General features: G+C 48.1%; 1 protein-coding gene and 1 long non-coding RNA gene across 28 annotated transcripts in view; both read right to left on the bottom strand.

Moving 5' to 3' along the window:
- LOC132207559 (uncharacterized) overlaps positions 1–26,929 on the bottom strand; it is a 264,950-nt gene that overhangs the window by 190,810 nt on the left and 47,211 nt on the right. For all 27 annotated transcript variants that reach the window (XR_009443567.1, XR_009443568.1, XR_009443562.1 and 24 more), the window contains one exon: positions 14,630–14,750. This is a non-coding gene — a long non-coding RNA (uncharacterized LOC132207559). The remainder of the gene's footprint in view (positions 1–14,629; positions 14,751–26,929) is intronic.
- LOC132207556 (uncharacterized) lies at positions 3,606–7,219 on the bottom strand. Its single transcript, XM_059643514.1, has 2 exons — positions 5,907–7,219; positions 3,606–5,019 (listed from the first exon to the last, which is right to left on the bottom strand). Exon 2 carries the CDS (start codon positions 4,704–4,706, stop codon positions 3,900–3,902), a length of 807 nt encoding a protein of 268 aa, XP_059499497.1. The 5' UTR covers positions 4,707–5,019; positions 5,907–7,219; the 3' UTR covers positions 3,606–3,899.

The raw sequence follows: 26,929 nt of genomic DNA, 5'->3' as shown, positions 1-26,929 counted from the left end.
GGACACGGTATTCTCAAAGGGGCCTAACTAGACCTTTATAAAGCCTCAGAAGCACATCACTGCTTCGAAATTCCAACCCTCTTGAGATAAACAACAACATTACATTCGCTTTCTTAATCATGGACTCTACCTGCAAGTTAACTTTTAGAGAATCCTGGACCAAGAATTCCAGATCCCTTTGTACTTCTGTTTTACGAATTTTCTCACCATTTAGAAAATATTCCATGCCTGTATTCTTTTTACCAAAGTGAAAAACCTCACATTTACTCACATTGAATTTCATCAGCCATTTCCTGGAGCACTCTCCTAAACTGTCTAAATCTTACTGCCGCCTCTCCACCTCCTCAGTACTACCTGCCTGTCTACCTATCTTCGTATCATCGGAAAACTTCGCCAGAATGCCCCCAGTCCCTTCATCCAGATCATTAACATATAAGGTGAACAGCAGCGGCCCCACCACTGAACCCTGCGGGACACCAATCGTCACTGGTTGCCATTCTGAAAAAGAGCCCTTAATCCCAACTCTCTGCCTTCTGTCAGACAGCCAATCCTCAATCCAGGCCAGTATCTCACCTCGAACACCATGGGCCCTCACGTTGCTCAGCAGCCTCCTGTGAGACACCTTATCAAAGGCCTGTTGGAAGTCTTGATAGATAACATCTGCTGGGTTTCCCTGGTCGAACATACCTGTTACCTCTTCAAAGAATCCTAACAGGTTTTTCAGGCACGACCTCCCCTGACTAAATCCATGCTGACTTGTTCTAATTTGACCCTGCACTTCCAGGAATTTCGAAATCTCATCCTTGACAATGATTCAAGAATTTTAATCAACTACCGAGGTCAAGCTAATCGGCCTGTAATTTTCCATCTTTTGCCTTGATCCTTTCTTAAACAAGGGAGTTACAACAGCAATTTTCCGAACATAGAACATAGAACATAGAACAGTACAGCACAGAACAGGCCCTTCAGCCCACAATGTTGTGCCGACCATTGATCCTCATGTATGCACCCTCAAATTTCTGTGACCATATACATGTCCAGCAGTCTCTTAAATGACCCCAATGACCTTGCTTCCACAACTGCTGCTGGCAACGCATTCCATGCTCTCACAACTCTCTGCGGAAAGAACCTGCCTCTGACATCCCCTCTATACTTTCCACCAACCAGCTTAAAACTATGACCCCTCGTGCTAGCCATTTCTGCCCTGGGAAATAGCCTCTGGCTATCAACTCTATCTATGCCTCTCATTATCTTGTATACCTCAATTAGATCTCCTCTCCTCCTCCTTTTCTCCAATGAAAAGAGACCGAGCTCAGTCAACCTCTCTTCATAAGATAAGCCCTCCAGTCCAGGCAGCATCCTGGTAAACCTCCTCTGAACCCTCTCCAAAGCATCCACATCTTTCCTATAATAGGGCGCCCAGAACTGGACGCACTATTCCAAGTGTGGTCTAACCAAAGTTTTATAGAGCTGCAACAAGATCTCACGACTCTTAAACTCAATCCCCCTGTTAATGAAAGCCAAAACACCATATGCTTTCTTAACAACCCTGTCCACTTGGGTGGCCATTTTAAGGGATCTATGTATCTGCACACCAAGATCCCTCTGTTCCTCCACGCTGCCAAGAATCCTGTCCTTAATCCTGTACTCAGCTTTCGAATTCAACCTTCCAAAATGCATCACCTCGCATTTATCCAGGTTGAACTCCATCTGCCACCTCTCAGCCCATCTCTGCATCCTGTCAATGTCCCGCTGCAGCCTACAACAGCCCTCTACACTGTCAACGACACCTCCGACCTTTGTGTCGTCTGCAAACTTGCTGACCCATCCTTCAATTCCCTCGTCCAAGTCACTAATAAAAATTACAAACAGTGGAGGCCCAAGGACAGAGCCCTGTGGAACTCCACTCACCACTGACTTCCAGGCAGAATATTTTCCTTCTACTACCACTCGCTGTCTTCTGTTGGCCAGCCAATTCTGTATCCAAGCAGCTAAGTTCCCCTGTATCCCATTCCTCCTGACCTTCTGAATGAGCCTATCATGGGGAACCTTATCAAATGCCTTACTGAAGTCCATATACACCACATCCACAGCTCGACCCTCATCAACTTTTCTAGTCACATCCTCAAAAAACTCGATAAGGTTTGTAAGGCATGACCTACCCCTCACAAAGCCGTGTTGACTGTATTTGATCAAGCCATGCTCTTCCAGATGGTCATAAATCTTATCCCTCAGAATCCTTTCTAACACCTTGCAGACGACAGACGTGAGACTTAGCGGTCTATAATTGCCGGGGATTTCCCTATTTCCTTTCTTGAAGAGAGGAATTACATTTGCCTCTCTCCAGTCCTCAGGTACGACTCCAGTGGAGAGCGAGGATGCAAAGATCTTCGCAAGTGGCGAAGCAATTGCATTTCTCGCTTCCCAAAGCAGCCGAGGACAAATCTGATCCGGGCCTGGCGACTTGTCAATCTTAATGTTTGACAAAATTTTCAGCACATCAGCTTCGTCTATCTCTATCCATTCCAGCATGCACACCTGCTCTTCAAAGGTTTCATTCACTACAAAGTTCGTTTCTTTCGTAAAGACAGAAGCAAAAAACTCATTTAGGGCTTCCCCTACCTCCTCAGGCTCCACACACAAGTTCCCTATGCTATCCCTGATCGGCCCTACTCTTTCTTTGACCATTCTCTTATTCCTCACGTAAGTGTAAAATGCCTTTGTGTTTTCCCGGATTCCTTCTGCCAAGCCTTTCTCGTGCCCCCTCCTGGCTCTCCTCAGACCATTTTTGAGCTCCTTCCTTGCCTGCATGTAATCCTCTCTAGCTGAACTTGACCCTAGCTTCCTCCACCTTATGTAAGCTACCTTCTTCCTTTTCACTAGAAGCTCCACCGCTCTCGTCATCCAAGGTTCCTTAATCTTACCCCTTCTTGCCTGTCTCAGAGGGACATATTTACTCATCACTCCCAACAACTGTTCCTTAAACCGTCTCCACATGTCTATAGTTCCCTTACCATGGAACAACTGCTCCCAGTCCATGCTTCCTAACTCATGTCTAATCGCATCATAGTTTCCTCTTCCCCAATTAAATATCCTCCCATTTTGCCTAATCCTCTCCTTCTCCATAGCTATCTAGAACGTGAGGCAGTTATGGTCACTATCACCAAAATGCTCTCCCACCACAAGATCTGATACCTGCCCCGGCTCGTTTCCGAGCACCAAGTCTAGAATGGCCTCTCCCCTCGTCGGCCTGTCAACGTACTGCGTTAGGAAACCCTCCTGAACACACCTTACAAAAACAGCTCCATTCAAATCTTCTGCTCGAAGGAGGTTCCAATCAATATTAGGAAAGTTAAAGTCACCCATTACAACAACCCTACTGCGTGCACACTTTTCCAAAATCTGTCGACCTATGCTTTCTTCAATCTCCCTGCTGCTATTGGGGGGCCTGTAGTAAACCCCTAACGAGGTGACTACTCCCTTGCTGTTCCTAATTTCCACCCATACTGACTCAGTAGGCAGATCTTCCTCGACAAAGGAAGCTTCTGTAGCTGTGATACCCTCTCTGATTAGTAGTGCTACACCCCCTCCTCTTTTTCCCCCCTCCCTATTCTTTTTAAATGTTCTAAACCCTGGAAGATCCAGCAACCATTCCTGCCCATGAGAAACCCATGTCTCTGTTATGGCCACAACATCATAGCACCAGGTACTGATCCATGTTCTAAGTTCATCACTTTTATTCCTGATACTCCTTGCATTAAAGCAAACACACTTTAACCGATTCCTTGGTTCCTTCCCAGGAAAATCCTTCCCACTAGCTGGTCTACCTCTTGCTACTGCCTCACCTGCATCAATGCTCACCTCTGGTATACAGCTCAGGTTCCCACCCCCCTGCCATACTAGTTTAAACCCTCTCGAACTACTCGAGCAAACCTTCCACCCAGGACATTGGTCCCCTTCCAGTTCAGATGCAACCCGTCCTTCTTGTACAGGTCCCACCTTCCCCAGAAGGCATCCCAATTATCAACATATCTGAAGCCCTCCCTCCTACACCAGCTGCGAAGCCACGTGTTCAGCTGCGCCCGCTCCCTGTTCCTCACCTCGCTATCTCGTGGCACCGGTAGTAAACCAGAGAACACTACTCTGTTCGTCCTGCTCTGCAGCTTCCATCCTAACTCCCTGAAATCACTTTTTATATCCTCAAACCTATTTCTGGCTATATCATTTGTGCCAATATGTAACACGATTTCTGGCTGTTCGCCCTCCCCTTTTAGAACTTTATACACCCGATCGGAGACGTCCCGGACCCTGGCACCAGGGAGGCAACATACCTTCCGGGAATCCCGATCTTGCCCACAAAATCTCCTGTCGATTCCCCTAACTATCGAGTCCCCTACCACGAGTACTTTTCTATTCTGCCCCCTTCCCTTCTTTGTCACAGTGTCAGGCTCAGTGCCAGAGAACTGACTACTATGGCTTTCCTCTGGTAGGTCATCCCCCCCAGCAGTATCCAAAATGGTATACTTATTGCTGAGGGGAATGCCCACAGGGGATCTCTGCACTGTCTGTCTGTCCCCTTTCCTCCCCCTAACTGTAACCCATCTATCCTCGTCCTGAGCCTTAGGAGTGACCAACTCCCGGTAACTCCTCTCAATTACCCCCTCTGCCTCCCGAATGATCCGTAGTTCATCCAGCTCCAGCTCCATTTCCCTAACACGCCTTGCTGATATATATGGTCACTGCTTTCCTTCCCGGCTGCCCCTCTGGTCCTCGTCACTTCCTCTGCTGCTCCCGCTCCTTCTCTGAAAGAGGAAAAACACCGCTGCCCGCTACCGGTAAGTAATTTTAAAAATAAACTGCTTTACCTTAGCTGCAGTCTTCCGGGTCCATCTTGCCTCTGGCTGCTGCTCGCACTCATAATGGCCGTTGGCGTCGAAGGGTGAGTATTTATACTCACTGCTTTCCTTCCCGGCTGCCCCTCTGGTCCTCGTCACTTCCTCTGCTGCTCCCGCTCCTTCTCTGAAGGAGGAAAAACACCGCTGCCCGCTACCGGTAAGTAATTTTAAAAATAAACTGCTTTACCTTAGCTGCAGTCTTCCGGGTCCGTCTTGCCTCCGCTGCTGCTCGCACTCAAAAAAAAACTACACTGACTTTTGAAAGATCATAGCCAAAGCCTCTGCTATTTCCTCAGCCACCTTGTTCAGAACTCTAGGATATAGCCCATTGGGGCCAGGAGATTTATCAATTTTTAGACCTTTTAGCTCTTTTAGCACTTGCTCTTTTGTAATTCCTACCATCCTCAGCTCTGCCCCCTGGCTCTCCCTAATTGTTGGCATATTACTCATGTCTTCCACTGTGAAGACTGACGCAAAGTACTTATTAAGTTGTTCAGCTACTTCCTTATCTCCCACCACTTGCCTTCCAGCATCAATTTGGAGTGGCCCAGTGTCTACTTTTGCCTCACGTTTGTTTCTTATGTATTGAAAGAAGCCGTTACTATGATTTCTGATATGACTAGCTAGCCTACCTTGATATTTGATCCTCTCCTTCCTTATTGCTTGTCTGTCTCCTCTGCACCTATCTTCCCCTCGATCCATCTTCAATCTGCCTTCCCCTCTCCCTATTTCTTTCAGAGCCCTCTCCTCCTCCCTCTTTTCTGATGAAGGGTCGAGGCCCGAAACGTCAGCTTTTGTGCTCCTGAGATACTGCTTGGCCTGCTGTGTTCATCCAGCTCCACACTTTGTAATCTTGGATTCTCCAGCATCTGCAGTTCCCATTATCTCTGATGCCAATTGTTTTTATTTTGTGGACAGCTGCTATCAATAGCAAACCAAACAAAAGCTTCATTTGTCATTGTCAAAATTGGTAATAGCCCACGAGCTGCAGAGTGAACAAAAAAAAGTTACCCATTTGCTTGTGACTCTCAGATGGATTTCTTTCCGATTTATTTATTCTTTAATGAGACATAGCTGTTGCTGATTGTCCAGCACAAATTGACTTCTTGAACAGCTTCATGTTGCTGTACACAGACCCACAATGCTGTTCCAAAAGAGATTACTAATATTGACTCAGGAACAATCATTCATTTCCAAATAAGTTTGAGAGTAGCTTGGAGGTGATTTTTACTGGGATTAGTGCTACCATGTCTGATGTCCTTGACCTTGAAGATGAGTTTTCTAAGTCTGGAAAGGCGGGTGTAAGAATAGTTGGAAAAAAATGTGGCAGTGCATCTTGTATATGGACACATTATTGTGTCTTGGAGTTGGTTGTGGAGAGAATGGATACGGTGCCAATCAAGGGGCTGCTTTGGTCTAGACTCAAGATCGTTTCCAGTGTTGTTGGATCTGCACCATCATTGGCACACTTCTGACTTGAGAATTGGAGGGCGGCTGCAGGCTTCGGAGTCAGGAGTTTCTACATCAAATCGCAGAGTCGTTTTGCTTTGTTCCTTTGTCTGTTAGTCTGTGGTCCCAAGTGATATCTAAAACCAAGCTCTTGTGAGCTTGTTATTCTAAACTTAAAATTTATGTTGAATATCAGATGGAATTTGTTTTATTGACTCCATTCTGCAATCATGTCGATCTGAAAATGTTAACTGCATTAATTAATACTAAGCAGAAACAGACTTTGTAGTAAATGGTTTGACGATTTTCTGTGTCTGGAACATCCCTCTTCCTTCTCGAACGAAGATCGTACCAACCTATGGTGCCAAACTGCGGGTCAAACGGACGGGGCTCATAATCTTTAAATTCCTCATCAAAATTAGTGTAATCGTATGGTTCTGTGCAATAAAAGAGAAAGAATAAACAGGTTCCCACAATTTTGCTGATGTTTATGAACAGAATGCACAAATTCAAAAGTTTGCGCTGGCATGTCTGCTTCCTCCAGCCTGTTTAAACTGTTCCATTCAATGTGAAATTTGTGATAAGTTTTAGCACACAGGTCTGTTTCATCTGTGCCACCGCCTTCAGAGTGTATTCAATTCTAATAGACATACATGCTTTCCCCCTTTTCCAGTAATACATTTCTTGAAGAGTTCAATGATATTTGGATTTTAAATCTTATCCTCATATTCTTTAGATTCTCAATCATCACTGAATCTGATGTCACCGCCATTCCATCCAGTGTCAAACAGGAGTCAACTGGCATATCCAAATTTTAATTTGAGTTTAGTGCTACACAAATATATTACTTTTTAAAAAATTATATTCAAGTCAACATTAACATTTCATTCCCTGACACCGGGTGAACTTACTTTTAAACTCCAATTTTCCTTCAGTATTAACAGAGAGGTGAGCCTTTTTGCAAGCGCCGAAAGTCTCCACCAGTTTATGCTAAAGCTTGAGGAACTGTAAGTTTCACAAATATGTTCCTATTAAACACTAATTCCTATTGAAGCAGTATTCAGCTACACTTGTTTAACTAGACAGCAGAAATGGTCAAGATTTTAAAAGCGATTAAGTACTTTGAAGAGGAGTCACTCTTTGAATTAAATTCCATGTTGGTGTGTGTGAGTCCATAGGTTCCTCACTCTCAATGAACCATTCAAACTGACATGCAATTACTGAAACACACAGACAAAAAAAACATGAACGGTCACTAGGATTTTGAGAGTGATTTGGAACTTGTATTCAATACCTTCTGGGGTAAATCTGTTCCAATCTGGATAGTACTCATTTATCACCATCCCACCTACCTTCCCCAGCACCTCCTCCCTCTCCACACTATTTGTTTCTGAGCTCCCGTCCACCCTCCATTTTGGAGGAAGGGTCCTGACCCAAAACATCAACTTTCTTGAGCCTCTGATGCTGCCTGCTTTCCCCCAGCTCCACAATGTGTTATCTCAGACACCAACTTTGGCAGTTCTTACTATCTGGATAACTCATTCTCACCTTGTAACAAGTGATTTATCGTCATTTTCTTTTCAGATTACACATGTACATGTATATACATAAATATACATGTGACACCTTTATGCCTGAACCACGAACCGAGAGGATTTTTAAAATAGTCTCTTCATATCTGCATGCAAGAGAAATCAAGGTCATAATTTTCATTTTAGGAATCACTTAAACACTCAAAGTACTCACAGTCAGTGTCCCATTTCCTTGACCAGTCAATTTGATGAGAATATTTCGTCCAAGAGGAAACCGTAACAGTAATTATATTTTATCATCAAACTCTTCATTGCATCACTAATATTTCCTCGTCTGTTTGAAATGTAAGACAATGAAATAATCATGGACAGATTGGCCAACAATGTAATTTAATGTGTGTTATGGCAACTGAAAATCACAACCATTGAAGAGTGTTCTTTAAAATGCTGTTATCATACAACAGAGTACTTTTTGAGATGCAGTGATGAATATAATTCCTGAGATGCAAATAATATATGCTTAATTAATTCCAGAGAATAACTTTACAATTAAAAAGAAGCTAAGAATCTCTTTACATCGTGATGCTTGTCAGATTGCCACTAGTCAATGGAAATCGTTCAGAACGATTATTTATTGCCAGATGAAAAGGAAGCGTACACATTTCATTTTTACATCTCATCCAAGAGACAAAAACAAACACCTTTACGAATTCATTGTCAAACAACAAGACTCACTCAACAAGTCATTTGGCCCATTGAATTTCCTCCACCATTCGGTGAGATCATGGTTGATCTCATTACATTTATTATTATACAACATTTCCACCAAGCCCTCCTGAAAGCTAATACATTCCAATCCAAGTAACATCCTGGTAAATCTCTGTTTCTGTTCCATGCCTTGTCTTTCCAAATATTTTTGAGTCATCTAAAAATTTAGCCACAGCACATTCACCTCTTCCTCCAAGTCATTAATAAACAAGCTCAAGACCTGTGGTTCCTTCAGCGCTGCCCCATTTCTTACTCACAAGCCAACCCTGGCATCTCTGTCCATTTGTCTGTTCTTTCTATAGGACATGTATCATTGGATATTTAGTTCCCAACACTTATCCCCTTACAACCACATGTCTGTGATACCCAGAACAATACATCTGTCAATTTCCATCTGCACCACAAACTCATTCACTTTGTTTTATACACTCCCTACAATTAAATAAAAGACCTTCAGTCTGGCATTTACGGCCACCCTTCTTATCTGCTGCACCTGAAATGAGACTCCTGACTATTTCCATACTTTTTGTCCTATTACTTGCTCTGGAAACTTTGCTGAGCACTTACTAGCTTCTAACTTTTTCCATAATTTTCCATGCAACTGGACTCACCCGCTCCACACTTTTCACTTTGATGCCCTACCCCAGACCTAGCTATGTCTTTTGCCAGGATATTTGTCCCAATATGATTCTCATCAAGCCTATGCCACCGGAACAACTCCCTCCTTCCCCATACCAATGCCAATGTCCCATGAATTCAAACACATTTCTGCCATGCCATCATTTGAACAATGCATTTACATCTTCAGTTTTGTTCACACCGTGCCAAATTGCTCAGATAAGAATCCCGAGATTATTACCTTTTGGTTCTGCCTTCTCACTCAGCACCTCAGTGCTCGTAATCCCTCAGCAGAACCTCTTTCCTCTTTCTTCCATATCAATGGTACCTGTGTCCACCACGATAGCTGGATTTCTACACCTCCCACTTCAAATTCCTTGGTAGCCAAGACGGAATATCCTAAACCTGGGCGCCAGGCAGGCAACACTACTTTCGAGACTCTCGATCCTAGTCACAACCAACAATGTTCATTCTCCTAACTATACTACCTCTGATTATAACTACATTTCACTTTTTATCCCCTCTTGAATGTCCCCCTGTACCACCGTGCTATAGTCAGTTTACTCATCTTCCATATACCCTGACCTCTCATCCACACAGGAAGAAAGAATCTCAAACCTGTTCGATAAGATCAAAGGCCAAGGTTCCTTCTGCACGACATCCTGGATCCTTCCACCTGCCCTGTTCTTAGTCACAGTCTCACGTCCCTGGCCACTGACCGAGCTTCAGGTAGTTAATCTAAGGTGTGTGACTGCCTCCGGAAACAGAGCATTCCCTGGTAACTCTCCCCCGCATGATTTGTTGATTGGTCGAAACTGAGATTCCAGTTCATCAACCCTGAGCTGGAGTATGGTGTCTGACCACTCCCCCGTCATGTAGGTTTAAATCATCATTGGCCCGGCATCTACATAGAACATAGAACATAGAACAGTACAGCACAGAACAGGCCCTTCAGCCCACAATGTTGTGCCGACCATTGATCCTCATGGATGCACCCTCAAATTTCTGTGACCATATGCATGTCCAGCAGTCTCTTAAATGACCCCAATGACCTTGCTTCCACAACTGCTGCCGGCAACGCATTCCATGCTCTCACAACTCTCTGCGTAAAGAACCTGCCTCTGACATCCCCTCTATACTTTCCACCAACCAGCTTAAAACTATGACCCCTCGTGCTAGCCATTTCTGCCCTGGGAAATAGTCTCTGGCTATCGACTCTATCTATGCCTCTCATTATCTTGTATACCTCAATTAGGTCCCCTCTCCTCCTCCTTTTCTCCAATGAAAAGAGACCGAGCTCAGTCAACCTCTCTTCATAAGATAAGCCCTCCAGTCCAGGCAGCATCCTGGTAAACCTCCTCTGAACCCTCTCCAAAGCATCCACATCTTTCCTATAATAGGGCGCCCAGAACTGGACGCAGTATTCCAAGTGCGGTCTAACCAAAGTTTTATAGAGCTGCAACAAGATCTCACGACTCTTAAACTCAATCCCCCTGTTAATGAAAGCCAAAACACCATATGCTTTCTTAACAACCCTGTCCACTTGGGTGGCCATTTTAAGGGATCTATGTATCTGCACACCAAGATCCCTCTGTTCCTCCACGCTGCCAAGAATCCTATCCTTAATCCTGTACTCAGCTTTCAAATTCGACCTTCCAAAATGCATCACCTCGCATTTATCCAGGTTGAACTCCATCTGCCACCTCTCAGCCCATCTCTGCATCCTGTCAATGTCCCGCTGCAGCCTACAACAGCCCTCTACACTGTCAACGACACCTCCGACCTTTGTGTCGTCTGCAAACTTGCTGACCCATCCTTCAATTCCCTCGTCCAAGTCATTAATAAAAATTACAAACAGTAGAGGCCCAAGGACAGAGCCCTGTGGAACCCCACTCACCACTGACTTCCAGGCAGAATATTTTCCTTCTACTACCACTCGCTGTCTTCTGTTGGCCAGCCAATTCTGTATCCAAGCAGCTAAGTTCCCCTGTATCCCATTCCTCCTGACCTTCTGAATGAGCCTTCCATGGGGAACCTTATCAAATGCCTTACTGAAGTCCATATACACCACATCCACAGCTTGACCCTCATCAACCTTACTAGTCACATCCTCAAAAAACTCAATAAGGTTTGTAAGGCATGACCTACCCCTCACAAAGCCGTGTTGACTGTATTTGATCAAGCCATGCTCTTCCAGATGGTCATAAATCTTATCCCTCAGAATCCTTTCTAACACCTTGCAGACGACAGACGTGAGACTTACCGGTCTATAATTGCCGGGGATTTCCCTATTTCCTTTCTTGAAGAGAGGAATTACATTTGCCTCTCTCCAGTCCTCAGGTACGACTCCAGTGGAGAGCGAGGATGCAAAGATCTTCGCAAGTGGCGAAGCAATTGCATTTCTCGCTTCCCAAAGCAGCCGAGGACAAATCTGATCCGGGCCTGGCGACTTGTCAATCTTAATGTTTGACAAAATTTTCAGTACATCAGCTTCCTCTATCTCTATCCGTTCCAGCATGCACACCTGCTCTTCAAAGGTTTCATTCACTACACAGGTCGTTTCTTTCGTAAAGACAGAAGCAAAAAACTCATTTAGGGCTTCCCCTACCTCCTCAGGCTCCACACACAAGTTCCCTATGCTATCCCTGATCGGCCCTACTCTTTCTTTGACCATTCTCTTATTCCTCACGTAAGTGTAAAATGCCTTTGTGTTTTCCCGGATTCCTTCTGCCAAGCCTTTCTCGTGCCCCCTCCTGGCTCTCCTCAGACCATTTTTGAGCTCCTTCCTTGCCTGCATGTAATCTCCATTTCAATTACTTATATCTTAATTTGATTTCAAAACATTAGTTTGTAGCCTGTATATATTTCTCCGATTTACTTTCAATCTGAAAGTTACCGATAATAGATTCTTAAACCAGTAGCTATCACCAACCAATGAACCGGGTTCACCTTCTGGGTCCCCGCTTCTGGCTTCAATTTGCCCTGTCTCAAAAAAAAAGCTTACCAACTATCAGGCAAAAAAAGCAAGCAAATAGCACCTCTTACCCTCTGCACTGACTTACCACATGGCCACCAAATTCCCCAAAATATCTATTCACTTGGTGCATTTCACTGTAGATGTGATCTCTCCTTCCTGGCCATGCAAAGCATACTGATCCATAGCAATATACTACCTTCAAAACCTCAGCTCTTAGCTTATTACTTTTGAGTACATTCTCAAATGCTTGCTCAAAGTCCAAATACAACACATTTACTGGTTTTCCTCTACTAATTCTGGTTGGGACTTCCTCCAAAAACCCAAACAAATTAGCCAGACATAATTTCTCTTTCGTCAGGCTATGGTGATTCTGTTTGATTAGATTCTGATTTTCCAAATGTCCTGCTATTATTTTCTTCACAGTTGATTGCCACATATTTCCAACAATTTGCCTTTCTCCTTTTTAAATAGGGATGTCACATCGGCAGTTTTCCAGCCCTCAGATGCTTCTTGAGAATCGAAACCTTTTTCAGAAATTACAATCAATGCATACACCAACTCTGAAGCTCCTTTGTTTGGAATCATAGAAAGTAAACCATCAGGGCAAAGAGTCTAATCTGCTTTCACTCCATTAGATTGTCTACTACTACTTCTGTAATGGTAGTGATGGTGTGGTAGTGATGTATTTAATTCATTACTAAAGAATACAGGGATAAGGGGATCCTTGAAGTAGCTTCCACTGTGAAAACTACCCTTTTCTCATTATTGTTGTTTCTTGATTTGAAAATTAAACTGGCCATCTCAGCCTAGCATATAATTGATGGCATTACCTCGAAAACCTTCTCTGCTAAAGTGTTGAATAGATTGCTACCACCTGAAAGAAGTAATTCTTCCCCTGAATTAACAGGCAACCAATATGAAAATGTGGCCTCTGTGGTCATAAAATATTTCACAAATGGGAGCATTCTCTACGGATATACACTATCAAGCCTCTTAAGAATCTTAAATGCTGAAAAAATAAGATTTCTTTCAATCTTATAAATCCCATCCGCCCAACATTCCTAAGCATGGCAATCCCCTCCTCCATTTCCAAAATCAACCCAGGGAACATTAGGTGTACGGCCTCCGCAGCAGGGACCCTGTGGCCGGACACCAGTTATAAGTTACCATCCTGCTGCCCCTTCTCTACTTCTGTTTGCGATGCAGTCCTCTGTCCATCCTAATATACTACCCTTGAACTCATGGGCTGCTTTCTTTTGAGTCACCTTATGAGTTGTAATTTATCAAATGCTTTTTTGAAATCTAAACGTACTACATCAACTGGTGGACCTTCATCAGTCATGTTTGTTTCCATCTCAAAGCACTGTAGCAGGACCGCGGGGGCACATCGCCGCGAGCGGCTCAGGACCAGTGAATTCAAATATGAAATTACACGAAAGACAGCATTGAATTTAAAGCATCAAGAGAAAAGGGATTTGGAATCGAGCATTAGTTTGTGGGGATGGAGCAGCGCTTGGAACATTGAGTTCAATTCTGGTTGCTTCATTATAGGAAGGATGTGGAAGCTTTAGAGAGGGTGTAGAGGAGATTTAGCAGGATGCTGCATGGAATGGACGGCAGGTCTTATGATGAAACATTGAGGGGGCGAGGACTTTTTCCATTGGAGCAAAGAAGAATGAGAGGTGACTTGATAGAGGTATGCAAGATGATGAGAGGCATAGCTGGAGTGGATAGTCAGATTTTGTTTCCCAGGGCAGAAATGACTATTACGAGGGGGAGAAATTTTAAGGTGACTGGAGGAAGGAATAGGGGAGATGTCAGAGGTAGGTTCTTTACACAGAGAGTGGCGGGTGTGTGGAATGCGCTGCTAGCAGTGGTAGTGCAGTCAGATACATTTCAAGACTTTTAAACGACTCTTGGATAGGCACATGAAGGATAGTAAAATGAAGGGTATGCAGGGTAGTTTGATCTGAGTGGGATAATAGGTCGGCACAACATCGTGGGCCGAAGGGCCTGTACTGTTCTTTGTTCTCTGTTCAGCCAAAGGTTCTTTCCTTTTAAGGAGAGGGTAATTGATTGTAGTTTTTAAAAGACAGAACTGGAGGACAGAGAAAGATATCAAGGAAGGTTGCACGTTAGTGACAGTATCAACAAGTCCACAGCAGATGCACTCTGAGTAACTACACTGTTTTGAAGGCGAGAGGACCAATGATATCAGTTAAGCCCCTCTTGTTCTTGTATTGTGTACTTCTGATATCGGCGCAAATGGACAACCTCACTCTCCTGCTCAGCTGCAGAGCGAATAATGCTGCAATATTTGTCAACTCCCAAATGGGCATTGATACATTAGTAAATCTCACATCAATAAACTTACATCTCAAGGTTCTCACCTTCTAGGACTGTTTGTAGTGGTAAATAACCCAAGCGAGGATGTTTGGCAAAGTATTTCTTTGATCTGAAGTTATTTTTCAGCACCTTGGTGAAATCACGCACATCTTCACCTGATGTTGTCTAAAAATGTAAAATAAATCAAATTTAGTTAAGAATTAATAATGAACCAATCTACTCAACTCACTCTATAATCCATGCTATTCCTGCTAAATGTCTTTGAGGATGTAAAATTGAAGAGTCTGCAACTCTGAGGGATAAAGTCGGCTATCTTTCTGTAAGATTATGATCAAGGTTAGATATGTCTGAATGTGAGTTTCGGACAATTAAGCTTGAGTTTCATAGAGTCATACAGCATGAAAACAGATCCTTTGGTCCAACCAGCCTTTGCTGATCACAATCCCAAACTGAACTAGTTCCACCTGCCTGTGCTTGGCCCATATCTCTCCAAACATTTCTATCATCTTTCTATCTTCTGGGTACATCACCTCAGCAGATTTCTCCATCTTGTGGCCAAATACTGAAACTATCCAATTAAATAATTTCAAATGATACACAGATCCAGGATTCACATTAGTGGCCTTTCTGGTTGAATTCCTAATTATTTTAACAATAGTGCATTTCGTTGTCCAATTATGCCATGTAATCCAGTGATCCAAAATTCATCTCATTGGGTTTAATTTGTTTGTTTTTTTGTCTTGTGTCAAAGATGAGATCAATACATTGGTGAGAAATTATCTTGGTTTGGAGATTCAAAGTCACTATAGTCCCAGATGAGACCACAGGTCTGCTCTCACAGTCGAGAGATATAACTGGAGGTGGTTTAAATTGAAGGTTACCGCACCTCAGATGAGGAGAGAGGTTGAGAAGAAGATTCCTTCATTAACTTCAGACAGTGTCGGATCCCAGGCTGTTGGTATCACTCTGAATTACAAACCAGCCAACTGGCTCCCAGGCAAAATAGGCAATCAGTTTGGGTAGAGATAAGGAACAGCAAAGGAAAGAAGTCACAGCTGTGACAGTTTCAGATTCATAGATCCCCTGACAGAAGATACAGTCCAGGATAGCATACAGTCGATAGACCAAGAAGTAATGGGATCTTGTAAGAAAGATGTTACCATAAACTGTGAATCCAATTGGCACAGATAGCCTGGAAGATTCTTTTTTATTCACGGGATGTGGATGTTGCTGGCTAAGCCCAATTACCCTGGAGAAGGTGGTGGTGAGCTGCCTTCTTGAATAACTGCAGTCCCTAGAGTAGTGCTGTTCAGAAAGAAGCTCCAGAATCTTAACTCAATGACTATTAATGAACAGCGATATAGTTCCGAGTCAGGATAGTGTGTGTGGCTTGGAGGGAAACTTGCATGGGGCACTAATTATACATTACTGATGATAGAACAGATGTTGAAGGTGGTGGGTGGGGTACCAATCCAACAGGCTGCTTTGTCCATATGGTTCAAGCTTCCTGAGTGTTGATGGAGCTGCACCAGTCCTGACCAGTGGATATTACATTCCTGACTTGGGCTTTATAGATGGTGGACAGGCTTTGTGTAGGTAGGGGGCTCATTATTCACTGCAGAATTCTTAACCTCTGACCTGCTCTTGTCGTCACAATAATTATAAGTTTGGTCCAATTCAGTTTCTGGAAACCTGATAAGCCTCAGCATATTGGCAGTAAAGGAGTGTAAGTCATGGGGTAATGGTTAGATTCTCCTTAATGGTGACGTTCATTGCCCGTAAGTTGCACAGCACAACTACCACTTGCTTCTCATCACTTATGTTCCGTGGACATGGACTACTTCAGCATCTGAGGAGCTATGAGTGGTGCTGAACATGGCACAATCAACTGAGAACATCCCCACGTATGGCATTCTGACGGAGGGATGGCATTTGGCATTTGATGAAACAGTTGAAGATGGTTGAGCTCAGGGCACAAATTTACGTAACCCCCGCAGTGATGCTTTGGAGTTGGGGCAACTGACTTCCAATAACCACAACCACTTGCTTTATGGTAAGGTTCCAGCCAGCAGAGGGTTTTTCACCTGATTCTTACTGACTGCAGCTTTGCGACGGCTCCTTGATGTCATATTTGGTTGAATGGCACCTTGATGTCAAGAGAAGTTATCTACCCCTCAGGATATATTCATAGAGTGCATTCGGAGTCTTAAAACTGTACCACTGGAACCAAGCAGGGATTAAGATATTTTAGACCTGGTAGTATGTTTTGAGATACAACTCATCAACCATAACATAGTACAGGATTCTCTGGATAAGAATGATCAGGATGTGGTAGAATTTTACATCAAGGATGAGGATGAGAATTTGGTCTGAAACTGTTTAATATCTTTAACTTTCATTGACGATAACTCAGGAGTATAAAGGCAGAGTTGAACTGGGAAAATAGTTTAAAAGGTAAGACCATAGAGAAGCAATGGCAGATGTTTCAGGGGATATTTCATAACTCTGAACAAAGATATTGTCAATTTAGAATGAAAGGATGTACAGCTAGAATGCACCATGGTGCCATCTGTTGCTATCTAACAAAGTTAAAGATAGTATAAATTGAAAGAAAGATTGGAAAATTGTGGAACTGAAACTATTTCAGATGTGAACAAAAGATGACCAAAGTAATAATGAGGGAGACATTAATATAAATCCAGTAAAGGCTTCCACAAGTGTATCAAAAGGAAAAGAGTAAATACAGTGAATTATGGCTCATGAGAGGTTGAGACTGGGGAATTGATGATGGGAAATGAAGGTCATGGCACAAGCTTTGAACCAATATTTTCTATCTGATTTCACAGTAGAAAACATACAAAAAAAAATCAATGGGCGAAAAGTAGGGAGCGAAAGGGAGAAGGAAATCCTCAAGAAAACATTGAGGAAAACTGAGAAGACTAAGTTAATAGGTTCCCTGGACCTGAAGAATTGGATTCCAGGTATGCAAAGAGTCCAACCCAACATCGTACCATCAGAGCTTTATTTCTTTTAAAAATACTCCATAAACGTCAACCCCTAATTACTAGCTCCCATATTTATACAGCCAACTCACAATCAATTCATCCTCAAATAATACAGACATAAAACCTGTTCCCTCACTTCATTAGTTGTCAGGCATCCCTTCAGACTAAATTAGATGATAACATGGAGGATTATAAGAGTTGACTGCAGACATTAGATTAGATTCGGTTCCCTACAGTGTGGAAACAGGTCCGTCGGACCAACAAGTCCACATCGCCCCTTGCAGCATCCCATCCCACCCCTATAACCCACACACACCCCTGAACACTACCGGCGATTTAGCATGGTCGATCCACCTAGCCTGCACATCTTTGGACTGTGGGAGGAAATTGGAGCACATGGAGGAAACCCATGCAGACACAGGGAGAATGTGCAAACTCCGCACAGACAGTTACCCGAGGCTGGAGTCGAACCCGGGCCCCTGGCGCTGTGAGGCTGCAGAGCTAACCACTGAGTCACCGTGCTGCCCAAATGGATGTATCAGCTGTAATCTTTTCTAGATTCTTAAAAGATCCCAGCAGAACGCAGCAAGAGGCATGTACATGAAGCACAAAAATTTAGCTTCTATGCACAGCATGTATTTTAGAAGGCACGTGAGGTGCAAATCTTTATTTCAAGGAGGGGAGGAGTGAAAATCTTTCCACACAAGACTGGTGACACCACTCAAGGAGCACAGCGTACAGTTTTGGTCTATTAAGCTAGGATATGCTTACAACAGCGTTCTCAGAAATCCCCTCCCTAATCGTATTGTATCTACCGAAAGCAAATGTACTTGTAGCAGTTCAAGAAGGCAGCTCACCACTACCTTCCTAAGGGCAACTAGGGACAGATAATAAATGCTGGCCGAGCCAGTGATGCCCACATCCACAACAGAGTTTTCAAAAAAAACGTCCATATAAGTGACAGATAATGACCATCTCCGACAAGTGAGCATCTAACCGTCCCCCCTCAACATTACCTTTGCTGAAATCCCAGCCTCAATATTTTAGCAGTTACAACTGACTCTCTGCTCCACCATCCAATCTCCCGCTTTCTCCCCCTAACTCTTGATCCCCTTACTAACCAAGAGCCTATCCAACTCATATCTTCAACAGACTCAATGACTTGGCCTCCACAGCCTTCCGCAACAACGAATTCCACAGATTCACCATCCACCGGCTGAAGAAATTCCTCATCTCAGTTCTAAAGGGTTATCCATTCGACTCTGAGGGTGTGCCCGAAGATTTAAGTCTCTCCTACTCATGGAAACATCTTCCCCACATCCACGTCTCTCCAGGCCTCTCCACATTCTCCCCTCATCCTTCTAAACTCCATCGAGTACAGACCCAGAGTCCTGAACCACTCCTCGTAAGACAAGCTCGTCATACTCAGAATGATTCTTGCCAACTTCCTCTGGACTCCCTCCAATGTCAGCAGATGGAGGGACAAATAGTAGTGAGGAAGTGGGGAAGCTGCAGAAGGACTTGGACAGGCTAGGTGAGTGGGCAAAGAAGTGGCAGACTCCTTGTTTCGATATGGAGCCAAACATTGGTCACAATGTTCCAAATAGGGTCTGACCAGAGCCATATACAGCCTCAGCAGTACATTCCTGCACTTGTATTCTAGCCCTCTTGAAATGAATGCTAACATTGCATTTACATTCCTAACTGTCAAGTGAACCTGCATGTTAACCTGAAGAGGACTTTGAACAAGCTTACAGTTTTGGTCTATTAAGCCTATTAAGATATGCTTACAACAGCGGTTTTCAGAACGTTCATAATGTTAATTCCAGGGGTAAAAAAAGGGTTGTTTTGTGCAGATTGACCTGGACAATGTTCAGGCTCAGCTGATAACACGCTGGGTCAAAATCCAAAATTCCCTCCCTAGTGGCATTGTATCTATCTCGAGCAAATGTACTTGTAGCAGTTCAAGAAGGAAACTCACTACCACCTTCTCAAAGGCAACGAGGGACAGTTGTGCTTCAGACTTCAAATGCCCTTTCTCATTTAGAAAATAATCTATGCCTCCATTTTTCCTACCAAAGCACATAACCTCACAGTGTCCCACACAGTGTTCTGTCTGCCACTTCTTTGCCCACTCTCAGAGTCTATGCAAGTCCTTCTGCAACTTCCTCACTGCTATCTCTCCCTCCATCTGTCACTGTGCCAACTGTAAACTCAGCAAAAATGTCTCAGTTGCTTCATCCATATCATCAATGTATTACATGAACTGTTGTGGTACCAACATTGATCCCTGTGGGACTCTACTCGTCACCAGCTGCCATCCTGTAAAAGACCCCTTTATCTACACTCTCTGCCTTCTGCCAGTCAGCCAATGCTCTATCCATGGCAGTAACTTGCCCAAACACTATGGGCTCTCATCTTATTTGATACCTTCTCAACAGCATTCTGGAAATCCAAACAAATCCCATTCACTGGCTCCCTTTTGTCTAACTTGCCCACTTTCTACTCAAAGAATTCTAACAGATTTGTCAGGTATAACTTCCCCTCGATGAAGCTATGCTGAATCAGCCCGATTTTGTCATTTACTTCCAAGGTCTCTGCAATCTCAACCTTAAGAACGGACTCTAAAATCTTACCAATGATTGACGTCAGGCTAACTGACCTATAATTTCCCTTCTTGTCTCTCTCAATTCTTAAGCAGGGGTGTTGCCTTAGCCATTTTCCAAACCCCCAAGATCCTCCCTATCACCACTGATTCCTGAAAGATCACCACTAATGCCTCAACAATTTCTTCAGCTATCTCCTTCAGAAGTCTACAGTACAGTCCATCTGGTCCAGGGGTGATTGGTCCACCTTCAGACTTTTCTGCTTCCCCAGCACCTTTTCCTTAGTTACGGCTATTATATTCACCACTGCCCCTAACTCTCAAAGTTCTAGTATGCGATTGGTGTTTTCCACCATGAAGACTGATACAAAGTACCTGTTCAGTTCCTCTTCCATTTCTTCATTCCTCATACTGATTCTTCAGCCTCCTTTTCCAGTGATCTACTGTCTACTATTTAATGTTAGTTGCAATACTGGTCGAAGACCATATCACAGCTGTACTGAAGGAGGGCCCCATGGAGGGCTCAAGCATTGAGGCAATATGGGTAGAACTCAGAAATAGGAAGGATGCAGTAACAATGTTGGGGCTGTACTACAGGCCTCCCTACAGCGAGCGTGAGATAGAGGTACAAATATGTAAACAGATAATGGAAAGGTGTTGGAGAAACAGGGTGGTGGTGATGGGAGATTTTAATTATCCCAACATTGACTGGGATTCACTCAGAACTAGGGGGCAAGATGGAGCAGAATTTGTAAGGTGTGTCCAGGAGGGTTTTCTAGAGCAGTGTGTGCGTAGTCCAACTCGGCAAGGGGCCATACTGGACCTGGTGTTGGGGAATGAACCTGCCTGGTGGTTGAAATTACAGCAGGGGGCGACTTTGGAAATAGCGACCACAATTCCCTAAGTTTTACAATACTCATGGACAAGGATGGGAGTGGTCCTAAAGGAAGAGTTCTAAACTGGGGGAAGGCCAACTATACCAAGGTTCAGTAGCATCTGTGGAATTTAGATCGGGAGAAAATGTTTGAAGGTAAATCCACATTTGATATGTGGGAGGCTTTTAAAGAGCGGTTGATTAGTATGCAGGAGAGACATGTTCCTGTGAAAATGAGGAACAGAAAAGGCAAGATTCGGGAACCATAGACGACAGGTGAAATTGTGAGACTAGCCAAGAGGAAAAAGGAAGCATAGATTAGAGGCGACTTGAGAGAGATGAAGCTTTGGAAGAACACGGGGAATTTCGAGCGCATCTGAAACAAGGGATTAAGAGGGCGAAGAGAAGACATGAGATATTGCTGGCAAGCATGGTTAAGGAAAATCCCAAAGCCTTTTATTCATATATAAAGAGCAAGAGGGTAACTAGAGAAAGGATTGGCCCACTTAAGGACAAAGAAGGAAAGTTATGCACTGAGTCAGAGAAAATGGGTGACATTCTTAACGAATGCTTTGCATCGGTATTGATGAAGGGAGGGACATGACAGATGGTGATGTGAGGGATAGACATTTGCTTACTCTAGGTCAAGTTGACACAAGGAAGGAGGAAGTGTTGGGTCTCCTAAAAGGCATTAAGTTGGGGATCTATCCCAGGTTATTGAGGGAAGCGAGACAGGAAGTAGCCGGGGCCTTAACAGATATCTTTGCAGCATCCTTAGACACGGGTGAGGTCCCGGAGGACTGGAGACTTGCTAATGTTGTCGCCTTGTTCAAGAAGGGTAGCAAAGATAATCCAGGTAATTATCGACCGGTGAGACTGACGTCAGTGGTTGGGAAGCGACTGGAGAAGGTACTGAGGGATAGGATCTATTCCCATTTGGAAGCACATCAGCTTATCAGTGATAGGCAACATGGTTTTGTGCAGGGAAGGTCATGTCTTACCAACTTTATAGAATTCTTTGACGACATGACAAAGTTGATTGAAAGGGAAAGGCTGGAGACGTCATTTACATGGACTTCAGTAAGGCGTTTGATAAGGTTCCCCATGGCAGGCTGATGGAGAAAGTCAAGTCGCATGGGGTCGAGGGTGTGCTCGCTCAACGGACACCAAAAAAAATGGGCTAGGCAACAGGAGACAGAGTAGTGGTAGAAAGTATTTTCTCAAATTGGACACCTGTGACCAGTGGTGTTCCACAAGGTTCTGTGCTGGGACCACTGTTGTTTGTGATATGCGTAAATGATTTGGAGGAAAGTGTAGGTCATCTGATCAGCAAGTTTGCAGATGACACTAAGATTGGTGGAGCAGCAGAAAGTGAGGGGACTGTCAGAGATTACAGTAGAATATAAATAGACTCAAGAGTGTGGCAGATAAATGTCAGATGGAGTTCAATCCGGCAAATGCGAGGTGATGCATTTTGGAAGATCTAATTCAAGGGTGAACTATGCAGTAAATGGTAAAGTCCTAGGGAAAATTGATGAACAGAGAGATCTGGGTGTTCAGGTCCATTGTTCCCTGAAGGTGGCAAGCCAGGTCATTAGGGTGGTCAAGAAGGCATACGGCATGCTTTCCTTCATCGGATGGGGTATTGAGGACAAGAGTTGGCAGGTCATGTACAGTTGTATGAGACTTTGGTTCAGCCACATTTAGAGTACTGTGTACATTACCAAAAGGACGTGGACGCTTTGGACAGGGTGCAGTGGAGGTTCACCAGGATGTTGCCTGGTATGGAGGGTGCTAGCTATGAAGAGAGGTTGAGTAGATTAGGATTATTTTCATGAGAAAGATGGTGATTAGGGGGGACCTGATTGAGGTCTACAAAATCATGAGGGTATAGACAGGGTGGATAGCAAGAAGCTTTTTCCCCCCCAGAGTGGGGGACTCAATTACTAGGGGTCATGAGTTCAGAATGAGAGGACGAACGTTTATGGGAGATATGTGTGGAAAGTTCTCTACATAGAGAGTGGTGGGTGCCTGGAACGCGGTGCCAGCGGAGGTGGTAGACGCAGACACGTCAGTATCTTTTCAGATCTATCCGGACAGACACCTGCAACAGGTATGAGATTCTTGCTCCCTGTACGGTTGAGGGAATGGACTGTGGACAGGATGAGCCAGCTGACCATGGCACCGTGGGGCGAGAGAGAGGGGGAGGGAGAGAGAGAGAGGCGGGGGAGGGAGAGAGAGAGGGCGGGGGGAGGGAGAGAGAGAGGGCGGGGGGAGGGAGAGAGAGAGGGCGGGGGGAGGGAGAGAGAGAGGGCGGGGGGAGGGAGAGAGAGAGGGCGGGGGGAGGGAGAGAGAGAGGGCGGGGGGAGGGAGAGAGAGAGGGCGGGGGGAGGGAGAGAGAGAGGGCGGGGGGAGGGAGAGAGAGAGGGCGGGGGGAGGGAGAGAGAGAGGGCGGGGGGAGGGAGAGAGAGAGGGCGGGGGAGGGAGAGAGAGGGCGGGGGAGGGAGAGAGAGGGCGGGGGGAGGGAGAGAGAGGGCGGGGGGAGGGAGAGAGAGGGCGGGGGGAGGGAGAGAGAGGGCGGGGGAGGGCGGGAGAGAGAGGGGAGAGAGAGGGGAGGGGGAGAGAGAGGGGAGGGGGAGAGAGAGGGGAGGGGGAGAGGGAGGGGAGGGGGAGAGGAGGGGAGGGGGAGAGGGAGGGGAGGGGGAGAGGGAGGGGAGGGGGAGAGGGAGGGGAGGGGGAGAGGGAGGGGAGGGGGAGAGGAGGGGAGGGGGAGAGGGAGGGGAGGGGGAGAGGGAGGGGGGGGAGAGGGAGGGGGGGGGAGAGGGAGGGGGGGAGGGGGAGGGGGGGGAGAGGGAGGGGGGGGAGAGGGAGGGGGGGGAGAGGAGGGGGGGGGAGAGGGAGGGGGGGGGAGAGGGAGGGGCGGGAGAGGGAGGGGCGGGAGAGGGAGGGGCGGGAGAGGGAGGGGCGGGAGAGGAGGGCGGGAGAGGGAGGGGGAGGTGGGGAGGGGGAGGTGGGGAGGGGGAGGTGGGGAGAGGGAGGTGGGGGAGGAGGTGGGGGGAGAGGGAGGGGGAGAGGGAGGGGGGAGAGGGAGGGGGAGTTGGGGAGAGGGAGGGGGGGAGAGGGAGGGGGGGAGAGGGAGGTGGGGAGAGGGAGGTGGGGAGAGGGAGGTGGGGAGAGGGAGGTGGGGAGAGGGAGGTGGGGAGAGGGAGGGGGGGAGAGGGAGGGGGGGAGAGGGAGGGGGGAGAGGGAGGGGGGGAGAGGGAGGGGGGGAGAGGGAGGTGGGAGAGGGAGGTGGGGAGAGGGAGGTGGGGAGAGGGAGGTGGGGAGAGGGAGGTGGGGAGAGGGAGGGGGTGGGAGTGGGAGAGGGAGGGGGTGGGAGTGGGGAGAGGGAGGGGGTGGGAGTGGGGAGAGGGAGGGGGTGGGAGGGAGAGTGGGGGAGAGGGAGAGTGGGGGAGAGGGAGAGGGAGGGGGAGGGGGTGGGAGGAGAGGGAGGTGGTGGGAGGGGGGTACACGGAGGGGGAGGGAGGGAGGAGGAGGAGTGTCAGGGGAAAGGAGGAGGAAGAGGAGGGTGTGGGAGAGGAGGAGGAGGAGGAGGGTGTGGGAGAGGAGGAGGAAGAGGAGGGTGTGGGAGAGGAGGAGGAAGAGGAGGGTGTGGGAGAGGAGGAGGGTGTGGGAGAGGAGGAGGGTGTGGGAGAGGAGGAGGGTGTGGGAGAGGAGGAGGAGGAGGAGGAGGAGGAGGAGGAGGAGGAGGAGGAGGAGGAGGAGGCGGAGGAGGAGGAGGCGGAGGAGGAGGCGGAGGAGGAGGAGGGGGAGGAGGAGGGGGAGGAGGAGGGGGAGGAGGAGGGGGAGGGGGGAGGAGGGGGAGGAGGAGGCGGAGGAGGAGGCGGAGGAGGAGGCGGAGGAGGAGGGGGAGGGGGAGGAGGAGGGGAGGAGGAGGGGGAGGAGGGGAGGAGGAGGGGGGAGGAGGAGGGGGAGGAGGAGGGGGAGGAGGAGGAGGAGGAGGGGGAGGAGGAGGGGAGGAGGAGGGGGAGGAGGAGGGGGAGGGGGAGGAGGAGGAGGAGGAGGAGGAGGAGGAGGAGGAGGAGGAGGAGGAGGAGGAGGAGGAGGAGGAGGAGGAGGAGGAGGAGGGGGAGGAGGAGGAGGAGGAGGAGGAGGAGGGGGAGGAGGAGGGGGAGAGGAGGGGGAGGAGGAGGGGGAGGAGGAGGAGGAGGAGGGTGTGGGAGAGGAGGAGGAGGGTGTGGAGGAGGAGGAGGGTGTGGGGGAGGAGGAGGTGTGGGGGAGGAGGAGGGGGAGGGGGAGGAGGAGGGGGAGGGAGGGGGAGGGGGAGGAGGAGGAGGGGGAGGGGAGGGGGAGGGGGAGGAGGAGGAGGAGGAGGGGGAGGGGGAGGGGAGGAGGAGGAGGAGGAGGAGGAGGAGGAGGAGGGTGTGGGAGAGGAGGAGGAAGAGGAGGGTGTGGGAGAGGAGGAGGGTGTGGGAGAGGAGGAGGGTGTGGGAGAGGAGGAGGGTGTGGGAGAGGAGGAGGGTGTGGGAGAGGAGGAGGGTGTGGGAGAGGAGGAGGGTGTGGGAGAGGAGGAGGGTGTGGAGAGAGGAGGAGGAGGAGGAGGCGGAGGAGGAGGCGGAGGAGGAGGCGGAGGAGGAGGCGGAGGAGGAGGGGGAGAGGAGGGTGTAGGAGGAGGGTGTAGGAGGAGGGTGTAGGAGGGGGAGGAGAGGGGGAGGAGGAGGGGAGGAGGAGGGGGAGGAGGAGGGGGAGGAGGAGGGGAGGAGGAGGGGGAGGAGGAGGGGGAGGAGGAGGGTGTGGGAGAGGAGGAGGAGGGGGGGGAGGGGGGGGAGGAGGAGGGGGGGGAGGGGGGGAGGAGGAGGGGGGGGGAGGGGGGAGGAGGAGGGGGGGAGGGGGAGGAGGAGGGGGGGAGGAGGGGGGGAGGAGGAGGGGGGGGAGGAGGAGGGGGGGGGGAGGAGGGGGGGGGGGAGGAGGGGGGGGGGAGGAGGGGGGGGGGAGGAGGAGGGGGGGGGAGGAGGAGGGGGGGGAGGAGGAGGGGGGGGGGAGGAGGGGGGGGAGGAGGGGGGGGAGGGAGGGGGGAGGAGGAGGAGGAGGAGGAGGAGGAGGGGGGGGAGGAGGAGAGGAGGGGGGGGAGGAGGGGGGGGAGGAGGAGGGGGGGGGGGAGGAGGAGGGGGGGGGAGGAGGAGGAGGAGGAGGAGGTGGAGGAGGAGGGGGGGAGGAGGGGAGGAGGAGGGGGGGAGGAGGTGGGGAGGAGGAGGGGGGGGGAGGAGGAGGGGGGGAGGAGGGAGGGGGGGGTGGTGGAGGGGGGGAGGAGGAGGGGGGGGAGGAGGAGGGGGGGGAGGAGGTGGGGGGGGGGGGGGAGGAGGAGGGGGGGGAGGAGGAGGGGGGAGGAGGAGGGGGAGTGGGAGGGGGTGGAGGTGGGGGTGGAGGAGGGGGGGAGGTGGGGTGGAGGTGGTGGGGGGGGGGAGGAGGGGGAGGTGGAGGGGAGGAGGAGGAGGAGGAGGAGGGGAGGAGGAGGAGGGGGGGGAGGAGGTGGGGGGGAGGAGGAGGGGGGGAGGAGGAGGGGGAGGTGGTGGGGGGGGGAGGAGGAGGGGGGAGGAGGAGGAGGTGGTGGGGGGTGGTGGAGGGGGGGGGTGGAGGAGGAGGGGGGGGAGGAGGAGGTAGGAGGGGAGGGGGAGGAGGGGGGGGTGGAGGAGGGGGGGGTGGTGGTGGGGGGAGGAGGTGGGGGGGGGGGTGGGGGAGGAGGAGGGGGGGGGGAGGTGGGGGGGGGGTGGGGGGGGGGGGGAGGTGGGGGGGGGAGGTGGTGGGGGGGAGGAGGAGGGGAGGAGGAGGGGGAGGAGGAGGGGGAGGAGGAGGGGGAGGA

This window comes from Stegostoma tigrinum, unplaced genomic scaffold (assembly GCF_030684315.1).
Source record: "Stegostoma tigrinum isolate sSteTig4 unplaced genomic scaffold, sSteTig4.hap1 scaffold_100, whole genome shotgun sequence".
Lineage (NCBI taxonomy): Eukaryota > Metazoa > Chordata > Chondrichthyes > Orectolobiformes > Stegostomatidae > Stegostoma > Stegostoma tigrinum.
The sequence above is the reverse complement of the archived record's forward strand: the minus strand, read 5'-3'. Positions and strand labels throughout refer to the sequence as shown.

Bases quoted from the DNA above. Each gene is read 5' to 3' on its own strand.
- LOC132207556 (XM_059643514.1), bottom strand. From the start codon at position 4,706: ATGGAGCTGGAGCTGGATGAACTACGGATCATTCGGGAGGCAGAGGGG.